General features: G+C 37.1%; 1 protein-coding gene across 1 annotated transcript in view; it reads left to right on the top strand.

The window, feature by feature from the left end:
* TAB2 (TGF-beta activated kinase 1 (MAP3K7) binding protein 2) overlaps window positions 1–23,674 on the top strand; it is a 68,971-nt gene that overhangs the window by 15,784 nt on the left and 29,513 nt on the right. The window contains exons 2-3 of the mRNA XM_017883666.1: window positions 11,418–11,608; window positions 19,016–20,516. Of these exons, the coding sequence (XP_017739155.1) occupies window positions 11,507–11,608; window positions 19,016–20,516 (1,603 nt within the window). The 5' untranslated portion in view covers window positions 11,418–11,506. The remainder of the gene's footprint in view (window positions 1–11,417; window positions 11,609–19,015; window positions 20,517–23,674) is intronic.

The following is a 23,674-nucleotide window of genomic DNA, read 5'->3' as shown; positions in this document are numbered from 1 at the left end:
ATTTCATATCTTCAGTTTAGGGATGCTCAACTTGTATTATTCTGTCTTCTGGCATCGACTATGACTAATTAGAAGCTCGTCAGTCTAGTTATTCCTTTGTAGATAATGGCTCTTTTCTCTCTCATTGTTTTAAAGATAAAATCTTTGTCTTTGGTACTCTGCAGTTTCACTACAATATATCTAGCTGCTGATTTCTTTTTATTTTTCTCTTCAGAACTTTGTGTGTGTGTGTGCGCGCGCGCATGCGGGTTTTCAGTATATTATAAAGAAACATACTGTCAGTGTCTCAACCATTATCTCTGAATTTCGCCTTTCCCTTATTCTTTCACATCTTTCTTTGTACAAGTCCTCTATTAGATGCAGTACGTATTTTCATTCTGTTTCTCATTTTCTCTTCCATATATTCCATTGCTTTATAAGCTCTGCTGCTTCCTGGTTGCTATTCTCTTATCCATCTTCCAGTTCACCTTTCTCTGTGGTCTCAAGTACCTTCTGCTATTTAACCTATTCATTGATTGTTACATTTTATGATGATACGATTGCTAGAAGTCTTCATTGATTCTTTTTCAAATCTTGCCTTTTCACTTTATATCTTATTATTATGATTTCCTTTTATCTCCACAGTCATTTTAAATATTTTTATTTTATAGGTTCTTTCAGGTTCTATTCTTTTACATTCTTAGATATTAATCATCTAATTAGTGTTCCTGATCTTTACTCATGGTGGATTATTTCTTTGTGCTTTTGAATTTTATTTAACATGAGCTCATTTTCAATATGATGTTATTTGTTTTTCATGTTTTACCTCTAGAAATCCTTTGCTTCCTGGGTTACAGAAGTAAGTCCATAGCAGTTTTGCTTTTGTTTCTGCCAGGAATCCTATGGTATTACCAGCCTCAGACCAATTTTTTTGTTAATTTCAAGTTTCTTTTTTACACCTGTAGTGTAAATTTGGATTCCACACCTGTGCATGGTGCAGGCGCATGTCTTTAATTTTGTGAGAGAGATGTTTCCTTCCCACTCATGGCTCTAGTGAATTTCAGTTCTTGTGGCTCCTATGTGGCAATGGATAGAGGTTTAGCTGCTTTTTCCTAGTAAGGAAGGACCTTCCAGAATCTAGGCTTTATTTATGCAACTATTTCATTTAAATAAAATGTCTTCCTGATGTGGTCCAATAGTGTGTCTTCTTTCCACATAGCATTAAAACTCCAGCTCCAGTATGTCTAGTTCTAATAACTCTCTCTCTCTCCTTCGAAACTCTTCTCCCCCACACATCACCACAGTATTTTAACTTAAACACTTGTTATAGTGGCTTTTAATTCTGTCTTTGTTTCTGGCACTAGGGAATTCTTTTCTTGCAAGCTCTGCTGTTACAAAACAAAGTCAATCATTTTTTCGTTATTTTTGGTTTTTCATAACAGAGGAAGTTCTGAACTAGCTCAGTACACTATCATTCTGGAACTGAAGCCAAGTTTTTTTCTCCCAAAAGTAAGACTTAAATTTTCCTAAATGTGCTTTTAGTATCTATTGAGATAATAGTATAAGTAGTCTCCATTAACTATTAATATAATGGAAGTACATTAATAAGTTTACTTTAAACTGAGATACCTGTAATAAATCCAGCTCTATAGTTTGTATACTGTTTCCTAATCTTTTATTCAAAATTTTGTGCCATTTTTTTTTAAAGTAAATGCTCTTGATATATAGGTATTTTGTTTACTTTATTTGCATGTTAGATTTTACATCAGAAGATGATAGCCTTTTTTTTCTGAATTTTTTTTTTTATGTTAGCCTGTGTTAGTTTGTTCTTGCATTGCTATAAAGAAATACCCAAGACTGGGTAATTTAGAAAGAATAAGGGTTTAATTGGCTCCTGGTTCTGCAGGCTGTACAGGAAGCATGTTGCTAAGCATCTGCTCACCTTTTGGTGAGACTTCAGGAAGCTTACAATCATGGCCGAAGGCACAGGGGAAGCCATTGTGTCACATGGCAAGAGCGGAAGCAAGGGAGGAGAAAGTTTTTAACAGCCAGACCTCATGACAACTCAATCATGAGAACAGTGCCAAGGCAGGTGGCACTAAACCATTCATAAGAAATCCACCCTCATGGTCCATTCACTTCCCATCAGGTCCCATCTCCAACATTGGGGATCATAATTCAACATGAGATTTAGAGAAGACAGCATCCAAACTATATTATTCTGCCCCTGCCTCTCCAAATCTATGTTCTTCTCACATTTCAAAATATAATCATTTCTTCCTAATAGTCCTCCAAAAGTTTCAGCTCATTTCAGCCTAGCTCAAAAGTCCAAAGTATCATCTGAGATAAGCCAAGTCCCTTTCACCTATGAGCCTATAAAATCAAAACAAATTATTCACTTTCAAGATACAATGCGGGTACAGGCATGGGGTAAACATTCCCATTCCAAAAGGGAGAAATTGGCCAAAAGAAAGAGGGTACAGGCTTCATACAGGTTTAAAACCCAGTAGGGCAGTCATTAAATCTTAAATCTCCAAAATAATCTCCTTTGACTCCATGTCCCACCTCTAGGCCTTTGAGCAGCCCTGCCTGTGTCTGCAGGGTTCAACCACCACAAGTGTTCTCATGGGTTGGAGTTGAGTGTCTGCAGCTTTTTCTAGCACAAGGTGTAAGCTGCTGGTGGACCTAACATTCTAGGGTCTGGAGGACAGGGGTCCCTTTCCCCAGCCCCACTAGGCAGTGCCCCCGTGGAGACTGTGGGGCCTCCAACTACACATTTTCCTTTCATACAGCCCTAGTAGAGGTTTTTTTGTGAGGGCTCTGCCCCTGCAGCAGGCTTCTGCCTGGCCCCCCAAACTTTCTCACACATCCTCTGAAATCTAGGTGAAGGCTGCCAAGCCGCCTTCACTCTGGCACTGTGCACACCTGCAGGCTTAACACCATAGATGCTGCCAGGGTTTATGGTGGCTTACATTCTCCAAAGCAGCAGCATCCCAAGTTGTTCTTGGGGCCCTTTGAGCCACAGCTAGAGCTGGAGCGGCCTGGATTCAGGGAGCAGTGTCCTGAGCTGTGCAGGGCTGGGCCTGGCCGCCTGAACCATTATTTCCTCCTGGTCTCTGATCCTGTGATGGGAGGGGCTGCTGCAAGATCTCTGAAATGCCTTCAAGGCCTTTTTCCCATTGTCTTGGCTGTTAGCACTTGGCTCCTTTTTAGTCAGGCCAATGTATAGCAAGTGGTTACTCCACAGCCTGCTTGAATTCCTCTCCCGAAAAAGCCTTTTCTTTCTCTGCCACATGGCCAGACTGCATGTTTTCCAAACTTTTATAGGTCTACTTCACCTTTAAATATAACTTCCAACATTAAGTCATTTCTTTGCTCCAACATCTGAGTATAGGTTATTAGAAACATCCAGGCCACATCAGAAATTTCTTCTGTCAGATGCCCTAAATCATCACTCTTAAGTTGAAACTTCCACAGATCCCTAGGGCATGAACACAATACAGCCAAGCTCTTTGCTAAGACATAACAGGGATGACTTTGCTCCGGTTCCTAATAAGTTCCTCATTTCCATCTTAGTTTTTATCACCCTGGCCTTCCCTGTCCGTATCACTGTCAAGATTTTGATTATAACCATTTAACCAGTCTCTAAGAATTTTCAGATTTTCCCTCATCTTCCTGTCTTCTTCTGAGTCCTGCAAACTCTTATAACCTCTGCCTGTTATCCAGTTCCCAAGTTGCTTTCACATTTTCAAGTGTCTTTATAGTAGTGCCCTATTCCCAGTACCAGTTTTCTGTGTTAGACCATTCTTGCATTGCTGTAAAGACATACCCAAGATTAGGTAATTCAGAAAGAAAAGGGGTTTAATCGGCTCATGGTTCTGCAGGCTGTACAAGAAGCATGGTGCTGGGCATCTGCTCCACTTCTGGTGGGACCTCAGGAAGCTTACAGCCGTGGCAGAAGGCAAAGGGGGAACCTGGATATCACATAGAGCAGGTGCAAGAGACAGGAGGTGCCACACACTTTTGAACAGCCATATCTCACAAGAACTTACTATCGCGAGGACAGCGCTAAGGGGATGGCGCGAAGCCACTTATGAGAAGTCCACCTTCATGATTCATTCACCATCAGGCCCCACCTCCAACATCGGGGAATCACAGTTCAGCATGAGATTTAGAGGGGGATAATACCCAAACTATATTATAACCTTTTAAAGTAAATTGAAAGCTGAAATTTGTCTAGACTTGCAACAATTTAAACTACACAAAAATTACCTTTTTTGGGAAAGTTTTAGAAAACTATCCCATCTGGCTTGGTGTACTGGGGAAGAGGAGACTAGTCAAGAGCAGTTAGCTTCAGTTTTCACAGACATTGCCATGTTTTATACTCATTGTTTTGGTGTTTTGTTTTGTTTTTAATATCAAGGCAGCTTGTTTTCTAGAAAATAATACGTCTAATCTAAATCTATAACTTAAGTACAATAGTCATGTTTCTCCCTTGTCCCCTCCCTCCCATTTCTCCCCATTTTCCCTAGTGTTAGAATTACAAAGGCTTTGTTATTTTATCAGACTTGGTTGAATACCAGCTTTGGTCACATATGATTAATATTCTATAGTTTTTTAAATTAAAATTATACTTTTCTTCCCTAAGTACCACTACAGGAAGGGACCATGGAGATTTAGTCCATCCCTCATTATTGACTAAGTATCTAGGGTAACAGTATTTATAGGGGGAAAAAATGTATTATAATATTGATTAAACAAAAATTGTAAAATAAGCAACTGGGCAGAGGAGTATAGCAGTGGAGAGGTATGGTATATAAAATAAAGGTAAATCTTTATTTTCTCATAAATGGCACTAAACCATTTATGAGAAATTCGCCCCCATGATTCATTCACCACCAAGCCCCACCTCCAATAATAGGTAGGAATGTGGAGAAACAGAGTAGGAATCAAAGGTGTAGAGACATGAGGCAGGGAAAGTTTCCCTGATGAGCTTTGTAGCACTTGCTGGCTTTTTAAACGGTTTACATGTTTTCTTTCTTAAACATTTTTTAAAGTTTCATTACAGGATAATGCCACATTAAAATGTTTTCTGAACAAAAAATTCATTAAGATATTTGAAAATCCATCTTTAAACTTGCTCTTCAGTTTTTTGAGGATAGAATGTTGACCATTGTGAAAAAATTAATAATTATTGTATAATGTTTTATCTATAATATAACTAATGATATGTTTAAATTGTATGGTAGGATTATCTCATTCACACTCAGGTTTTAATTAACACCAGTATCAAAGATGCCTCTCACATTTTTCTCTGCAGGTCAGATCTGTCCTTTGAGCGCTAGACCCGTATACCACAACTCCCTGTATGATATCTCTGTTTGGATGTTTTAAAGGTACCCGAGATTCCACAGGTTCAGAAACAAGCCTGTAATCTTCCCTTTGTTTGTACTCTTTGATTTTTCCCCTTGTTTCCTAATTCAGAGATGAAACCACTGTCCAGTTGATCAAATCAGAAATCAGCCTTGACACCTCCTTCGCTTTTACCCCAATTTCTAATCCATCACCAAATTTCTATATGTTTTTACTTCCTAAATATCCTTTAAGGTTTTCCACTTCTCTCTACTTAGTCTCCATTGCTATCCACAGTACAAGCTATTACCATTTCCTGGCTGGACTACAGCAGTAGTTTTCTAACTGGTCTTCTCATATATTCTTTTACCCTTTTTCCGTACAATAGCCATTTTTTATACACACGTGATTTCTTGATCATGTCACCTTTCCTACCTCTGAGCTTTAAATCCTTCAATGGCTTCCCATTGTTCTTAAGATAAAATCCCCAAATTTTAATGGCCTATAAGGCACTTCATGATGTGGGCCCTACCTATTTTTCTTGATCTTTGCTCTCTACAGTTTTTTCTAATGTACCATGTTCCCATGCTCTGCTTTGCCATGATGTGAAAGAGACAAAAACGGTGGCTGTGATAGCCACAAGAGAGATGGCAGGCAGCAGACCCAGTGCAGAAGAACGTAGACAGAAGATGAAATAATGGGCAAGTTAAAATAGTTATCTAACTTATAAGCTTGTATTTGTGTGCCTTTAACCTAGCAATGTCTGTGATCTGCAGGGCAAGGACATTGACTCTAATACTTGTACTATCTCCAGCGTGGTATCTCCTGCATACTAGGCACTCATTAAATGTATGCGTGGTAGATTAAATAGATGATGATAGTCCCAGTTTTAAATACTTTTATCTAGTTGTCGCATAAATGCCCAGAATTTTCATAAGACCTATATAACCAGTTGCATTCTTTGTTTTTGTTTGTTTTTTTAATCTGGAGACATGGTCTCGTGTTAAACAGTTAGCTTTTGTATACTCTTATGGTCCTAGAAACATCCACCATGATAAACTGCACTGAATATGAAGCATAACTTGTAGTCTGAGTGAGCCATTAACCAGTGCCTAGTACTCTTCACTGTTGTAGTTACTGAGAAATCAAAAATTGTTTAAGAAAGGAAAGAATATGGCACATTTTATAAACCTTTCCAATATGTTTACTTATGTTTTGTAGTACTGTATGTACTCTGCTATTTAGAATCCTTAAGGAATTAACCCTCCTAGATCATTTTAGCTAGTGGAAGTTTAGATGCCAAAAACTTTATACCTATTGCTGCAAACATTTTATAAAGTATGATTTCTTTATTCTTTTTCTCAGGAGAGGGGTTATTTTGCATCTTAACCTGGGAAATGTGAGTCTGTTTATTATGAGAAATAATTTTACAGAGTAAGTTTATAAGGTATTTCTTGGTTTTTATTTTGAAATTCAGTAAATACCGGTTGTTTCAGTAATGTGTTTGGGCTGTCCTTACAAATGACTTATTGCTCCACAAAGGCTACATTTTCAAATAGTTATATTGCTTTCACTCTTAAAGTTTACTTTTGCTGGATATAGTATGTGGGTTGATAGACAGTTTGGTTTTTTCCTCTTTCAGCACTTATATTACGTCATTTCACTATCTTCTGATGCCTCTATTGTTTCTGGTGAGAAGTCGTCGTTCACTTGAATTATTGTCATTCTGTTTCTTTGGCTGTTTTCAAGATTTTCTTTTTGGTTTTTAGCAGTTTGACTGTCTTGTGCCTGTGTGTAGTCTTTGTTTTTTTCTATTTGGGATTTGCTGATATTTTAAATCTGTAAATTTATATATTTTACTAACAAAATTTTTAGCCCTAATGTCTTCAGATTTTTTTTCTACTTCATTCTTTTTCCCCTTTCCTTCTGAATCTCCAATTACAGGTATATTAAAGCTTGTGATACCTTATCATGGATCCCTAAGGTTCTGTTTCTCTCCTCTCCACCACCCATAGTCACTTTTCTATTCATCCTTCAGATTGGATAATCTCTATTGCTTTGTCTTCGAGTTCACTGACTCTGTCATTTCCCATCCATGGTTAAGTCTACCCAGTGAAGTTTTTCAGATATTTTATTTTTTAGTTCTTAAATTTTTATTTGCTTTATATATGTATAATTTCCATTTCTTTGCTGAGAGTTCCAAGCATTTGCACTTAAATCCTTCAGCATCGTTAAAATAGCTACTTTAAAATACTTATGTGCTAATTCTAGCAGCTGGCTCATCTTGGGCTTGGTCTCCATTGGTTGCCTTTTCTCTTGAGCATTTTTTTTCTGTTTATGTGTAACAATTTTGGGTTTTATTAAGACATTATGAATGCCATGTAGAGACTCTGGATTCTATATTCCTCCAGTGAGTATTGGTGTTTGGTTTGTTACTTGTTTCAAGCCAGATAACTTGACTACACTTATAAGCTCTGAAATCTCAGTTCAGTTATTTTAACCTTATCCTTGCTGCTTGAATGGAATCTGTCATACGTATGTATAGTTTGGAGATCAAAGATATATACAGAGTTTATGCACAGAATTTAGGGCTTCCTCTCTGTGGTTCTCTCCTTCCTGTGATCTACTCACTAAGCTTTCAGCTGTTGTGATTGTGCCATCATCTGTCCTTTTTGGTTCATCAAGCAAGTAAGACTGCAGGTTTTTTATCTGAGTTTTAGCTCCCCAAACTAATTGGGACCTACTCTCTGAGTAAAAGCCATTAAAAATAGAAAGTTACCCTTGCTGTTTCCTTCTTCCAAGTGCTGACCCCTTCTTCTTCCCTCCCCCAATTTGTTTCTGCCTTCAGGTAGTTTTTTATGCATTTCTGCTGTTTATAGTTGTTATTCATGAGAGATTTGGTCTGGTAGGCGTTATTCAGCCATTACAGGAAGTAGAACCCATAAAATAAAATTGTACAATTGAAGAATGTTATCATTTGTGTAAGTAATAGTCTTCATTAGAAAAGCAGGCAAGTATGGTGAGAGATTTCAGTATATGTTTTAATAATGAAATATGTTGAAATTTGTTTTCAGGGTTCATCCTCCTTTAAATAATAAAAATGTGTCTCAGACTATTTGCCTCTCCCTCAAATTGTTTATAAATTTTTTTTTTTCAAATCTAGATCATTTGAAATATGTTTTGGAAGCCTTGTAGAAAGAAACTATAAAGAAACCTTATAATAAAATATTCATTTTATTCAATAAATGTGTTGCATCTTCTGTGAACCAGGAATGATCTAGATCCTGGAGATAGGTCAGTGAACTTCAGAGTTCTTGATCCCATTGGGCTAAAGTTTTGGGGATGGAGAGATAATAAAATATATCACAAGTATTGATACAGGCTGTGAAGAAAAAGCAGTATGAGGGTGCAATGGTGGGAGATAGGAAGAGTTATGGCATTATTTTAGATAGAGGGGCTGGTCAAGGAAACTGTCTCTGAAGAAGTGATGTTTGATCGACATTCTTAATGACATAAGAGAAGGGAGCCATGCAGGTGGATCTAAGGGAAAATTGTTCCAGTAGTAAAGGAGCAGCAAATCCAGTAGCCCTAAGGAAAGAACAAGAGTGGCTTCTTTGAGAAATCACCAGACTGCCATTTTAATTGAGGGAACAAGGAGAGGATAGAAGATGAAGTTAGAGGAGTGGTAGATAGCCAGATAGATAGCCTTGTTATTTTGAGCAGGGAAAATGATGACTCTGATTTACTTTTCACAAAGATCACTCTGCTCAGTAAAGAAAATACTGGGGGCAGGGGAAGAGGTGGTATGTTGGCAAAAAGAATGAAGGTGCAAGGAGACCTATTGAGGCCTTTGCAGTAGTAGTCTAGATGAATTATCATGGTGGCTTGGACAAGAGCAGTAAGAACTGGGAAAAATTGGTTAGATTCAGAACACTTTTTGTATATAAGCGAAGAAGTCTTGATGGTAGATTAGATGTGGGATGAGAGAAAGACCAACTGGATGAATGATGGTACCATTTACTGACATGGAAAAGACTGGGAAAGGATTTATTTGGATGGGGGAGGAATTAAGAGTTCGATTTTGGACATAACCAAGTTTGAACTAAGTTGATACACAAAAGGAGATATCTGTTAGCCAGTTAGATATGTTAGTCTCAAGGAAGAAATTGGAGTTGGAGATAATAATTTGCCAAGCACCCATATATAGATATTGTTTAAAGCAATATATTTGAATGAAATTATCTTGAAGAGGAATGTAGATACAGTTGAAAGGAAACCATAGATCTGGACTCTACCAGCCACCAACATTCAGATGTCCAGAAAAGGAAAAGGATCCAGCAAAGTAAACTTAGAAGAATCTGCCAGTAAGTAGAAGGAAAGCCAGAAGAGTATAAACCTCAGAAGCCACATGAAGAAATTGTTTAAAGAATGAGGCAGTAGTGGTTGAATAGGTCCTGAGCTACAGACAGATCTAGTAAGTTGAGGACTGAGAACTCACCATTGGGTTTCATAAACTGAAAGTGTATGGTGGCTTTGATAAGTGTAGTTTCAGTGGAGAAAAACTATGAAAGCCTGACTGGGGTAGGTTTAAAAGAGATCAGGAGGGAGGGAGGAAGTGAAGACACTTAACATATGAACAACCCTTTCCAGGAGTTTTAGCCCAAAATTGGGGGAAGTGGGAGAAATGAGCTGATAGGAGTCAAGGAAGGCTTCCTTAAAATGAGCAGTTCTATAGCAAGATTATCGCCACTTAAATTATTTTAAAATGTCACTTACTAATTTCTAGTACTTTCTCTCCTGCAACCCATTATAGAAAAACTACTTTTGAATGTGAAAATTGTGTGTGTGTGTTTACATAGAAATACGTTTGGAAAATCTATAATGCAAATAATTTGATGTGGCAGTGATTTTATACGTGAGATGAAACTAAGCTAAAGCCACACAGACACAATAATTAAGTATAATTTAATCAAGTAATGATAAAAAACTAAAAGGCTTATTACTATGCATGATATCTAAGTGAGCATTTATTTTATTGAGCACTGAGGAGTTCTATAACTAAATCTACTCAAAACTATTTTAAATATCTACTATTATGCTGAAGACTGTTTATGAAGTGCTAGATACACAATAATAAAAGAGACCCAATTCCTACATTAATGGAATGTATAGACCTGTATTTTTAGGCTTATGTTAATGAAGTTAAAAGAGAAATACCACAAATAAGAAATTAGTTTTAAAGAGATTGTCTTCTTATGAAATTTGTCCTAATGAAAGATATTTTCAAATAGCATGATTTTAAATGTCTTAATATTTTATTTAAGTTAATGTACTTATCTTCTATTTATATCCCCAAAAGATTTTTCAACATTAAACATGGTTTACATTACAAACAATAGGAATAAAAATAAGTTAGGTAGTTTTTAACTTCGACCACACATTAGAATCACCTTGGGATCTTATAAAACTCCATATGCCCAGGCTGCTCACTCCTCAGCCAATTAAGTCAAACCCCTTGGGAAATATTAGTATTTTTAAAATACTGATTTAATAGAAGCAGAGGGAATAAAATGCTACTAAGCTCCTGAGAATGAATTGATTGTGCATTTAAGGATTAAGTATATTTGAAAGATAAAGCAAAATATTGAATGGATTGGGTTTTGAATCATTAAGTTTTAGACAAAAGAGTCATTTGTCGTAACATATTTTTTCAGTATCCCAACTTTAAGAATTTAGATTACTCACCTCGAGGTAATCATTAAGAAAATATCAGTGATGCTATTCCTTCTCCCTTTTTAAAAGAATCTGGGAAGACAACCTTGACAGTAATTTCTTATTTGAATGCTTTTTGGCTTAGCCATTTTAGAGCATATAAATATACAGGAGTTAGACAACATAAAAGTTTACCATCAGAGTTGATACTAAAAAGATAGTATAACTCTGTGGAAAGCACTTTAGGTCTAAATATTTTTATAGTTTATAATGTTAAGTGCTAAAGCACATATTCTTTTGTATTGAAATTTTAAATCCACAATATTCCTTCTATAATCAGTTCTCATTAAAATTTTTTTTTCTTTCTTTCACAGAAAATGCTTGGACAGAAGAGATGAGTACTATTTCCACTAAGGCCTAGAATTGCCTACTGTACAAATAGTCCTGATCAGGCAATATACGAATGGCCCAAGGAAGCCACCAAATTGATTTTCAGGTTTTACATGACCTGCGACAAAAATTCCCTGAAGTACCTGAAGTTGTTGTATCCAGGTGCATGTTACAGGTCAGTGTTCAATGATTTCTGAATTTGTTAATACAAACCTGTTTTTTTTTAAACATTGGAAGAAAAACTCTTTTAGGTTATCTTCTTTTTGGTATTAGTGTACTATGATGAAAAGAGATAAGCTTTGGTGTCTGATAGTCATGTCGCCTTTAGCAAGATAGAGCTTTCTGTACCATCTGTGGTATAGATAATACTTGACTTGCAGAGTAGATGTGAGAGTTAAATGAGATCTGAATGTAAAGCATTGATAATCTCTGTATTTACTAGATACGAGCTGTCTTAACTTTTCTCCCACCTGTTCTGCCAGGAGAGCTAATTTCAGATCTTAGTATGAAAGTGAGAAAAATGATTAAGGAGTCAGGAAACTTGGGTTATAATCCTAAATGGGCACCCCAAGCATATCTGATAAAGAATATGCCCTCTGTGCTTTAGGTTTTTTTAATCTGTAAAATAAAAGAGTTTGACTAGGCAATGCCTAAGGTCCCAATTCCAAAGGGGGGTAAAAGTCTGTTTTATATTTTAAATTTAATTTGTAAGTTTTCCAATTAATATCACTAACCCTCTAATTTGTACATTGTTCTTAGTATACCCAATTTTAGAAATTCACAATTCCAAATATTGAATGATAGTTGTGCCTTTCTGTTTTATTAAACTGAAAATGTTTGTATCAGAAATGTATTTGGGGCCATGTGCTGTGACTCACTCCTATAATCCCAGCACTGTGGGAGGTTGAGGTGGGTGGATTGCTTAAGGCCAGGAGTTCAAGAGCAGCCTGCCAACATGGCAAAACCCTGTCTCTACTAAAAATACCAAAATTAGCTGGGCATGGCGGCCCACACCTGTGGTCCCACTACTCAGGAGACTGAAGCACAAGAATTGCTTGAACCCAGGAGGCAGAGGTTGCAGTGAGCTGGGATCGCACCACTGCACTCCAGCCTGGGAAACAGAAAGAGACCCTATCTCAAAAAAAAAAAAAAAAAAAGCATCTGGGACTCAGTCAAGCATATTTACTCTTGAAGTGATTTTTAAAGTTTGAAATTATATGAAATTTTTATTGAATCTATACTTTATATTAAATGACTACATTTTGTTCACACCCTTATCACCGTTATCACCTTTTAATTGGTCTACCTGCTTTACCTAACCCAGTTTTGGTCTCTCCAATCTATCCTCTTCTGCCAGAGTGCAGAGCTATTCACACACTTAAAACCTGTTGATTGTTCCCTGTGCCTTTCTGAATGATGCTCATATAGCTTGACTAGGGCATACAAGGTCTGTGATCTGGAATCCTGGCTGTTTCTACACCCTAATCTTTGTCCAGTCCTTCCTCTTCATACTGTATGCTCTACTTATCCTGAGCTGCATGGAATTCTCCCACCAGCAATGCCTTTTCTTATAGTATAATGGTTAAGAGCATATCTTTTGGCAATAAACCAGACTGAGTTCAAGTTTTGCCAGTTACTAGTAGTAACGTAATTAACTTCTCTGACCCTCATTTTCTGACTTTCATTTCCTCAACTGAACAGTGGGAATAAAAAAACTTAACAGAGAGTTAAATTTGACAATGTAGGTAAAACAACCAATAGGGTAACTAATTCATAATGAGTATTCAATAAATGTTAGCAGCCAGTACTAAAAGGAATAACAACAGCAGAAAGCCCATAATATATACTTCGTAAATGAATCAGTAGTTTACATTTGTTAATATAGAATGTGAAAAAAAATGAGAGAATAAAAACATGTAATAAGGATGGAGTCAGAAGTTAAAAGAAAGTGAGCAGAGATAGTGGGGAAAATAGTCGCCCCTAGAACCCAAGTAACTTCTCCCTAACTTTTCAAATAAAAGAGAATTTTGTGGTAAAAGCTATGCTATTCAGTAGGTTATTAAAAAACTAACAGGAAGATACTATAAGTTCTTTGATAAATTTCTGTAGACTTCGTTTTGAAAGAACTGTCCAGAACATTTCCCTACATATAGTACAGATATAGAGATTTTGAAATACCCTAACTGGGAGTAAAACATAGAGCCTTTTGTAGAATTACTTGAAAATATTTTCAAAAAAAAAAAGCTCTAATGCACTCTTACAATATAATCTCCAGTATGACAAGATGCAGAGCAGAGTATATAGACAGAATGAGGCAAATAAATATCTACACACCCATGTATTTGTCCCTGTTTGCATAAAGAAATACTGGAAGAATTAAAAACAAAATTAATAAAAGATGGTCATCCATAGTAGGCCAGAGGGAACAGGCCAGATGGGACAGAGTTAGGACTCAGACTTCTCAACAGGTATCTTTTTTTTATGTTTTAACCTGTGTCAATGAATTACCTATTTTAAAGTAAAATAATTAAGCATGTTTTCAGCTTTAACCCAAAAATAAGAAATGAATGGTTTTCCATTTCCTTTGGGCATCTAGTAATATCACCTTCGCAATGTTAATCTGGCTTTACAGAAGCAAACTCCTCTACTTAGCATGCTTCCCAACACCTCGTGTTAACTAAAATGAAATATTTTGCTTGCCTGAAACAGACCACACTTTTTAAAAGTAAGTTGATAATAATTTAGGGTATCCAGGTAATGTACTTTTTAGCTGATATAACAAGAAATCTGACAAGAAAGGCATAGGAAGAGCTCCTTCTTCTGTGGTTACAACTAGGGTGCAAGTTTTCCCAAATTTAGAGCAATATTTTTAAACTGAAAAGGCAAATTAAGCTACCTCTAAATGACAGCGTCTCTTTTGGGGCTGCTCTTCCTTTCTCAGTTGGGTGGGTTTCTGTTCTTCTGACAGACCCTTCCTACAGTAGACTAGTTCAGAACTTTTTAAAATTAGTGAGGGATCATGCCATGCTACCAATTCTGTGTACACGTTCTTTATAGACACCTTGCTTGTCAGGAAGAGAACAAAAGTATCTATCCTCTGTTGTTCTCTTAAGTTTATCTGTTGCACAGTTCCCTCTTTTTGAAACTACTCATATCTTTTCCTTCTGCTGTGAATTCTCTAAGATAGCTTATAACCAGCAGGTGTAATTTGTATCTTTAAAGTTGATTTTTATATTTGATAACTAAATCTTAAAACTTAGAAGAATATGAAAATATTGCATAGTTTTCACTTTGATTTTTTAACTGAATTTTTTACTGTTTTTAAATTCTCTTAACAGGACGATTGAATCTGTAAGTTTAAAATTGGTATTTCTTTTCAAAGTACTGCATTAATAAGTATTGTTCATTCGGTATATGCAACGCTTAATATTTAAGTGCCATGTACTTAGTGGAACCTTCTCAAATGACCTTCACCCATCGTCCTTACCCATATTTCTATAACACCTACCATGCTGCATTTCGTTTGTGTTCACGTTAATCTCCTCCACTAGACTGTGAGATTCTTGCGATCAGCGATCATATTCCTTGCTCCTTGCTCAGTAAATGTTGGTTAAAGGAGTGAATGAATGCTGTAGGGTATATATACTTTGATACTATCTGTAATTTCTGTGTCTGTGCAGGAGTTTGGGGAAAAATGAAAGAGGAACTGGAATTAATGATTCGGACCTTTTTACAGCTTTAAAGAGAATGCAGATTTGTGGCTGTATACCAAAAGCAGTGATTTTCCACCTTTTAAAACTCATATCCCACCCCTTTTGATACACTCCAGGAGAGTCCTCTACCCTTTCTCACTAAAAGTAACCAGGGCTGCTTTGAGAAATGGCTGATTCCAAGTCTGGAGTAGATGCATATGATGAGCTGGAACATCTTGTCATATCAGAAAGCAGAGAAGCTTTGAAAAACTACTGGATTCATGTCATATATCCAGGAGCCAACTTGAAGCTGTTCACAGTAACCTGAAGAGGGGACATAATGACCAAAAGTGATTGAAACACATCAAAATATTAAAGATACACGAGTTTATAATGATACTAAAAATAAATCATAGTCACCTTTGGAGGTTCCTAGGGACCAAATCTACTATTCTGGTAACTGGTGAAAAGAATTTTTTTATCCTGCCTCTTTGCAGAACATAACCAAATAGTTGAAGAGAGCAAGTGTTCAAGGAAGAATTGCTGCTAAGAATGAAGATTAAATCCTTTTTATGTTTTTTTGGAGACTGGGTCTCGCTCTCACCCAGGCTGGAATGCAGCAGTAGGATGATTGTGGCTCACTGCAGCCTCAACCTCCTGGGTTCAAGTGATCCTGCTACTTCAGCCTTCTGAGTAGCTGTGACTGCAGGTGTACTACCATACCTGGCTAATTAAAAACAAAATTTTTTTTAGAAACAGGGTCTTACTGTGTTGCCCAGACTAGTGTCAAACTCCTGGGCCCAGCGATCATCCCTCCTTGGCCTCCCAAAATGCTGGGATTACAGGTGTGAGCCTCTGTGCCTGGCCAAAATCTTACAATTGGGACATTGCAGTATTACTGTTTAGCACCCCTAATGAAATCGTGTTTCTAAGCAATGATCATCAATAACAGCTAAAAATCATTAGTTGGATCCAGCTGACAACATCTGAATCTACCAGTCAGGTTTAAAATCACAAAAAGACAGGCAAACATTCCTGTGTCTCCTTGTGTGATTTGATAGGGGACGTCTATGATGGTCACCAAAAATTCAAACATGGACTTGATCACATCTGTAGATACAACTACTAGTTTACAGTGAAATGCATGGGAAATTGATTGACCACGGGGTGCAGTCCAGAATAGGGGAAATTCTGCTACACAAATACCAAGTTTTCTCACAAACGAATGACTGGAAAACATTTTAAAAGAGGAGATGGGCTGGTTATTAAAAGAAACCTAAAAGGGTTATCAGCCAAATGAAATACGTGGGCCTTATTTAGATCCCGATTTAAACTAACTGTACAAAGACATTTTTATGCTTTAATTTAATGCTATTTGAATATTAGGTGATACTAAGAATTATTGATTATTTTAAGGTATGATCGTGGCATTGTGATTATGTTTTAAAGTCCCTGTCTCTTACAGTACATATTGAAGTATTTACAGATGAAAACAAGATGATGTCTGAGACTTGATCTAGTTGTGGTAGGGGGAGTAGCTAAGGCATATATATCAAATGAAAAATTATGGGTGATAAGTATGTGGGAGTTTATCATATTTCCTCTCTACTTTTATATATGTTTAAAATTTTCTAAAATAAAATTTTAATAAAAAGTACATTTCCTTTTCTCCTCTTGTAACCTTATAAAACCCTTGTAAGTTCTTTTATGTTTTGCTGATAAGAAAGTAATGTCTGTAGAGTGAAAATAATTTGAGTGCACATAAATTATGGCATAGCTGAGCTAGAATATTGCTTTTTAATATGAACATATTGAATAATTACAGAGATTACAAAGGATTAAAGGGATTTTTGAGTGCTCAGGAGAATTAAAGAGGAAGACTAAATATGAATATCAAGCTTTTACAAAGGAGGTGTGGAATTGGATTTGGTAGGGAATGTAAATTTTAATTTGAGAATGATGACAGAGAGGAGGTGAGAAGAAGATCAAGTCTCTGAGCTTTGGCTAAGAAGGAAGAAGAATTTACTTCGAATGGCAATAAATTTAACTTAAAGCAAAAAGCGCCAGTCAGGTTTGGCAAAAGATAAGATCTAATTTTAATAAGGAATCGTTGATAAAGATTGTGATAAGTTTTCAACTTTATTTGAAAATTAGTATGTATCAATTCAGAGTTATTAGTAGGATAAAAGGATTTTTACAGCATGAGAGATTTAAGTTGTTGGTTTTAGAAGGGGGAGGTCAAACCTTGCTCACTATCCTTTTAAATTACCGGTTGAAACAATGTGAACTGTCATTTCCTTAACAAGGCATCAGGATGCCTTTTTAGTCCACTTCTTTCTTAATATTATTTTATCTCATATCAAACTGCCTGTGGACATTTTAACTTGGTTATTCATATTTCTTAAGTCTAAAACTCTCCTTTCTGTCAGGTTCTTAATCTTCCAGGCTTATTTGAATTCTTTCTCCCTTGTGGCCAAATTGTGTTGACAATTTATATTCTTTTAAAATTTATTTCCATTATCAAACTCTCATTACTTTATGTCTTCTAACTGGTCATCTTGCCAAAGGTTTTCATCTTTTATTCATCTTAAGTATCAGTAGACTTCTCTTCCCTGAATACCCTTTGTGTTTTTACTTCTCTGTTCATCCACTTTCAGTAGCTCTCCTCATTGCTTATAATACAGTCAAACTCTAGTGTGACTCATTTTTCAAAACTCCTTCGTTATTTAAATCCAATCTGCTTTTGCAACAATTTGTTCAACAACATTTTCAATACAAATCTTTAGCTCCAGCCAGATCTGTTCCAGCCACCTTGTTTGGAACATGCTTTTACTTAACTCTCACATTTATGTTCTTCTTTACTCGTGCCATTCTCTTCACTAAGAATTGTTTTTGTTGTTGTTGTTGTTGTTGTTGTTGTTGAAGTTCTGCATATTCTATGAAAAACATCAGGCCATATCTTCCTCATTAACCCATTCCTTTCTTCAGTAGCCTGCAATATTAATTCTCTGTTGAACTTCATCATCACTTAATATTTGGCATGTACTCATGTTATCTTTTCAGAAATCTGTGGTTTGTCTCCCTTTCTAGGGGAAAAGTTTGATTTTATATGTCTTTGATTCTTCCACAGGCTCACAGTGCTATGCATATAGGAGGTGTTTGGCAAACATTTTCGTGGATGATTTATGACTACTGGTTAGTCAGTGTCTTTTGAGAATTATTTAAAACAATCTGAGGATCCCCGCGCCCCGCCCCGAAGTAGATTTTTATGATGTTTTCTAAAGGCAGAGATAGGAACTAGTTCTTCTGGAGGCTACCTTGAGCCTCCAGAGAGAGGGAGAGAGAGAGAGAGAGATTACAAGTTAAGAGGAAGCATGGGAAGAATTGAGATGACTTTGGTGTGAATTTCAGAACTTTAAATGCTGCAAACGTAACTTTTTAAACATTTATTAGTTTAAACAAATGTGTATAGCACTTGATACATTGTGCTATATATCAAACATTGATATTTTTTCCATTTAGCCTTTTTAAAAATGTTTAATTATACAGTATTATATATGTAAGTTGAATGATTATATTTTGTTCAACATTAAAATTGCCTTTTAAATTAGATTATAATTTTACTATATCTGTCTGAATCCATTTTATTCCTTTTATCCGTTGTAGCTGCTAAAGTGGAACAATGATTTGATTCACTTTGTTAGAGCTTTTCCATTACGTTAGTAGTAAGGATTTTTAATTCAATAATTTGCATAAAAATACTTCTCAAATTTAAATATCCAAATATGTGTTATAATTGTATTAGCCAGTCACTTGTTAATCATGTATTTGTGGAGATGCAAATACAAGCATTGATTGTTAACATCAATCAATTTATTTTGTTTCCATAGAATAATAATAACCTGGATGCCTGCTGTGCTGTTCTCTCTCAGGAGAGTACAAGATATCTTTATGGTGAAGGAGACTTGAATTTTTCAGATGATTCTGGAATTTCTGGTCTACGCAATCACATGACTTCTCTCAACTTGGACTTGCAGTCACAGAACATTTACCACCATGGAAGAGAAGGAAGTAGGATGAATGGAAGTAGGACTCTAACGCACAGCATTAGTGATGGACAACTTCAAGGTGGCCAGTCCAATAGTGAACTATTTCAGCAGGAGCCACAGACAGCACCAGCTCAAGTTCCTCAAGGCTTTAATGTTTTTGGAATGTCCAGTTCTTCTGGTGCTTCAAATTCAGCACCACATCTTGGATTTCACTTAGGCAGCAAAGGAACATCTAGCCTTTCTCAACAAACTCCCAGATTTAATCCCATTATGGTAACTTTAGCCCCAAATATCCAGACTGGTCGTAATACTCCTACATCTTTGCACATACATGGTGTACCTCCACCTGTACTTAACAGTCCACAGGGAAATTCTATCTATATTAGGCCTTACATTACAACTCCTGGTGGTACAACTCGACAGACACAACAGCATTCTGGCTGGGTATCTCAGTTTAATCCCATGAACCCTCAGCAAGTTTATCAACCTTCACAGCCTGGTCCCTGGACTACTTGTCCTGCATCTAATCCTCTGTCACATACCTCATCTCAACAGCCAAATCAGCAGGGCCACCAGACCTCTCATGTCTACATGCCAATCAGTTCACCTACTACTTCACAACCACCCACCATTCATTCATCTGGTAGCTCACAGTCTTCTGCCCATAGCCAATATAACATTCAGAATATTTCAACAGGACCTCGAAAAAACCAGATTGAAATCAAACTTGAACCCCCACAAAGAAATAATTCTTCAAAACTGCGTTCTTCTGGACCTCGAACCTCCAGCACTTCCTCTTCAGTCAACAGCCAAACTTTAAACAGAAATCAGCCCACTGTTTACATAGCTGCCAGCCCCCCAAATACGGATGAGCTGATGTCCCGTAGTCAACCTAAGGTCTATATTTCAGCTAATGCCACCACAGGAGATGAACAGGTCATGCGGAATCAGCCCACACTCTTCATATCCACAAACTCTGGAGCATCTGCTGCCTCCAGGAACATGTCTGGGCAAGTGAGCATGGGTCCTGCCTTTATTCATCACCATCCACCCAAAAGTCGAGCAATAGGCAATAACTCTGCAACTTCTCCTCGAGTGGTAGTCACTCAGCCCAATACGAAATACACTTTCAAAATTACAGTTTCTCCCAATAAACCCCCTGCAGTTTCACCAGGGGTAGTGTCCCCTACCTTTGAACTTACAAATCTTCTAAATCATCCTGATCATTATGTAGAAACCGAGAATATTCAGCACCTCACGGACCCTACGTTAGCACATGTGGATAGAATAAGTGAAACACGGAAACTGAGTATGGGATCTGACGATGCTGCCTACACACAAGGTAATATGAATACTAAAGGTGGGATAGTTTTCCATGCTGGGCTTGTTGGTGTACGTTTGATTTCACAACAGAAATGAGTGTTAGCATTATTATTTCATTGTTTAAATATTGCCCCAAATGATGTTATTGTAACATTTGAGAGTATTATATACATACATTTTAATTTTAATTTTATTTTATTATTATAAAACTGGAAGTTTGAGTAATTGGGTTATCAGCCCAACTCTGGTTGGTTGGTTGGTTGGTTGATGTTTATAACACTTTCTTTTCTTATACCTGTGGTGATGCTGACTTTCTCTTTAAATTTTCTGTAAATAAAAATTCCTAGAAACACATTTTAATAAGCAACTAGTTGACTCTCTTGACTAATATGATAATTTCGCCTTCTTTGACCAGATATTTGAAGAATAAGTAATTCATGGCCGGGCACGGTGGCTCACACCTATAATTCCAGTGCTTTGGGAGGCCAAGGTGGGAGAATCATTTGAGCCCAGGAGTTTGAGACCAGCTGGGGCAACATAGGGAGACTCTGTCTCTACAAAAAGTTTAGAAATTATGCAAGCATGGTGGCACACACCTGTAGTCCCAGTTACTCAGTAGACTGAGGTAGGAGGATTGCTTGAGCCCAGGAGTTCAAAGGTTACAGTGAGCTATGACCATACCACTCTGCCCAGCCTGGGCAACAGAGTGAGACCCTTCTCTGGGATCGGGGGAAATTCTTCATTTTTCTAATACAACATTTTAGACTTATTTTATTAAATCTATTGCATAAGTATTAGAATAATTTACATCAAAGAAGTTTGAATCTTGTTCCTGATATTTGTCCCTTTCATCCTCCCTTAAATGTTGGTTAATGTATTTCTTTCTATGTGGAATTGTAAGGACATTACTTTCAAATCTATTTCAATTGATTATCCTTTTGTGAAATAGACTGTTTGGTATTGGCATAATACTACATTATGTCTATACTAATTCAAATAGGGAAATTTCTGTCATTTGTTTTATCTAACCTCTTAAGTTACATAATTTTCAGTAGGACTGTTAAATAAATTCATTTAGATAAGAAGGTGGAGGTTATTCGTTTTTTTGAATATTTATGCCGGTTTGTAGATGAACTGAATCTTTTAGAGTAAAGGCATATCTTAGTCATATATGTATCTGCAGTGAATTGTTTCATGTATCAGTTGTAGGTTGGAAAATACTACAACATCACCCTTAGGCAGCATGCAGCCCCTACTATCACTGATACCCTCATCCTTTTTTACATTTCTGATCAAGTGATTTCACTGCTGAGTCTCTTAGGGAGTCCTAATTGTTTTGCCTTATTTTATGTTTTAAACAGCTACACTAGTGATTCTTAATCCAAGCTGGGTTGTGGTCCTTTCGAATTCCATTATCATTCATGGAGCTTTAAAAAATTAACTGGGCGCAGTGGCACCCACCTGTAGTCCCAGCTTCTCAGAAGCTGAAGTGGGAGGACTGCTTGAGCCCAGAAGATTGATGTTGCAGGACACCACTGCACTCCAGCCTGGGCAACATATCGAGACCCCTATCTCAAAAATAAAGTACCCAGGGCTCTACCCAAACTTAAAGTGAATCCTAGGTATGCGTGTGCATGTATATGTGTGTGTGCATTTTAGGAGTACATGAGTGATTTCAGTTGCCCTAGAAATTATGTTAAAACTTTTATTTTCCATATATCTGTGATTAACTACAAACATTTTTGTTTAGTTTCCGCAGTTTATAAATGTTATATACTATTATTTTTTCCACTGATAACTTACTTCTCCTCTTCTCCCAAAATCGTCTTCTCTTCCTCTCCGTCCATCAAAACATTAGGTGTCCTATGGTTGGATAGTTGCTGATTCTTAAGTAGCAAATTTTTTATGAAGATAATTTGACAAGGGAAATTTTCAAGTAAAGTAGGCATTCACATTTAATGATATTAAAAAGATATTATATTCATGTTCATTAGAATGTGAAAATAAAGTGTTTCATAAACTTGCTATCTCCAATTCCCCTCCTCCTATTTTTTTTTTTTTTTTTTGAGACAGGGTTTTGCTCTTTCATCCAAACTGGGGTGCAGTGGCATGTTCACGGCTCACTTCAGCCTCAGCCTCCTGGGCTCAAGTGATGCTCCCACCTTAGCCTCCCTAGTAGCTGGACTACAGGTACACACCACCACGTCCAGCTAACTTTTTGTACTTTTTTGCAGACAAGGTCTCCCTATGTTGCCCAGGCTGGTCTTGAACTCCTGGGCTCAAGTGATCTGCCTGCCTCAGTCTCCCAAAGTGCTAGGATTACAGGCATTATCTCCACACGTGGCCTGTGACTTCTTACTTCCCCTATCATCACTACTGTGGTCTGAGCAATCATCACCTTTCAAATGGATTATTGCAGTGACCTACCTGTTCTCGTCCTTGCCTCCTTGCAGTCTTCTTTCAACTCAGCATCCAGGGAGATACTGTTAAAAACATGCATCAGATCATATCACTTCTCTGCACATGATCACTATCTATTGCACTCAGCATAACAGCTATGAAGCCTTCCAGGATCAGCAGCTTCTCCCCCAGCTCTTTTCCTTTTGCTCACAACCTGCTCACTGTGTTCCAGCCCTCCTGGCTTTACTCTCTTCCTTAAACATAGAAGGCAAACCTTAGGGCCCTTTTACTTGCACTAGTATTATTTTTTAGATTAAAACATTGAAGAACAGATAGGTTAAGGAACTTGTCAAAGGACAAGTGGCAAAGTCAAAATTCTAACTAGGGGCCGGGCACAATGGCTCACACCTGTAGTCCCAGCTTTTGGGAGGCCAAGGTGGGTGGATCACAAGGTCAGGAGTTCAAGACCAGCCTGGCCAACATAGTGAAACAACATGGTCTCTACTAAAAGTACAAAAATTGGCTGGATGTGGTAGCATGCACCTGTAGTCCTAGCTACTCAGGAGGCTGAGGCAGGAGAATTGCTTGAACCTCAGAGGTGGAGGTTGCAGTGAGCCGAGATCACACCACTGCACTCCAGCCTGGCAACACAGTGAGACTCTGTTTCAAAAAAAAGAAAAGAAAGAAAGGACTCTAAACAATAAAGTAACACCCTGGATAGAGGTAGAGAGCACCTTTGGAGGGTACCTGAAAGTAAAAATAAAAAAACTTTCTTTT

The sequence above is a fragment of the Rhinopithecus bieti genome, unplaced genomic scaffold (assembly GCF_001698545.2).
Source record: "Rhinopithecus bieti isolate Rb0 unplaced genomic scaffold, ASM169854v2 scaffold_13747, whole genome shotgun sequence".
NCBI classification, from domain to species: Eukaryota; Metazoa; Chordata; class Mammalia; order Primates; family Cercopithecidae; genus Rhinopithecus; species Rhinopithecus bieti.
Note: the sequence above shows the minus strand (reverse complement) of the source record. Positions and strands in the feature narration are given on the sequence as shown.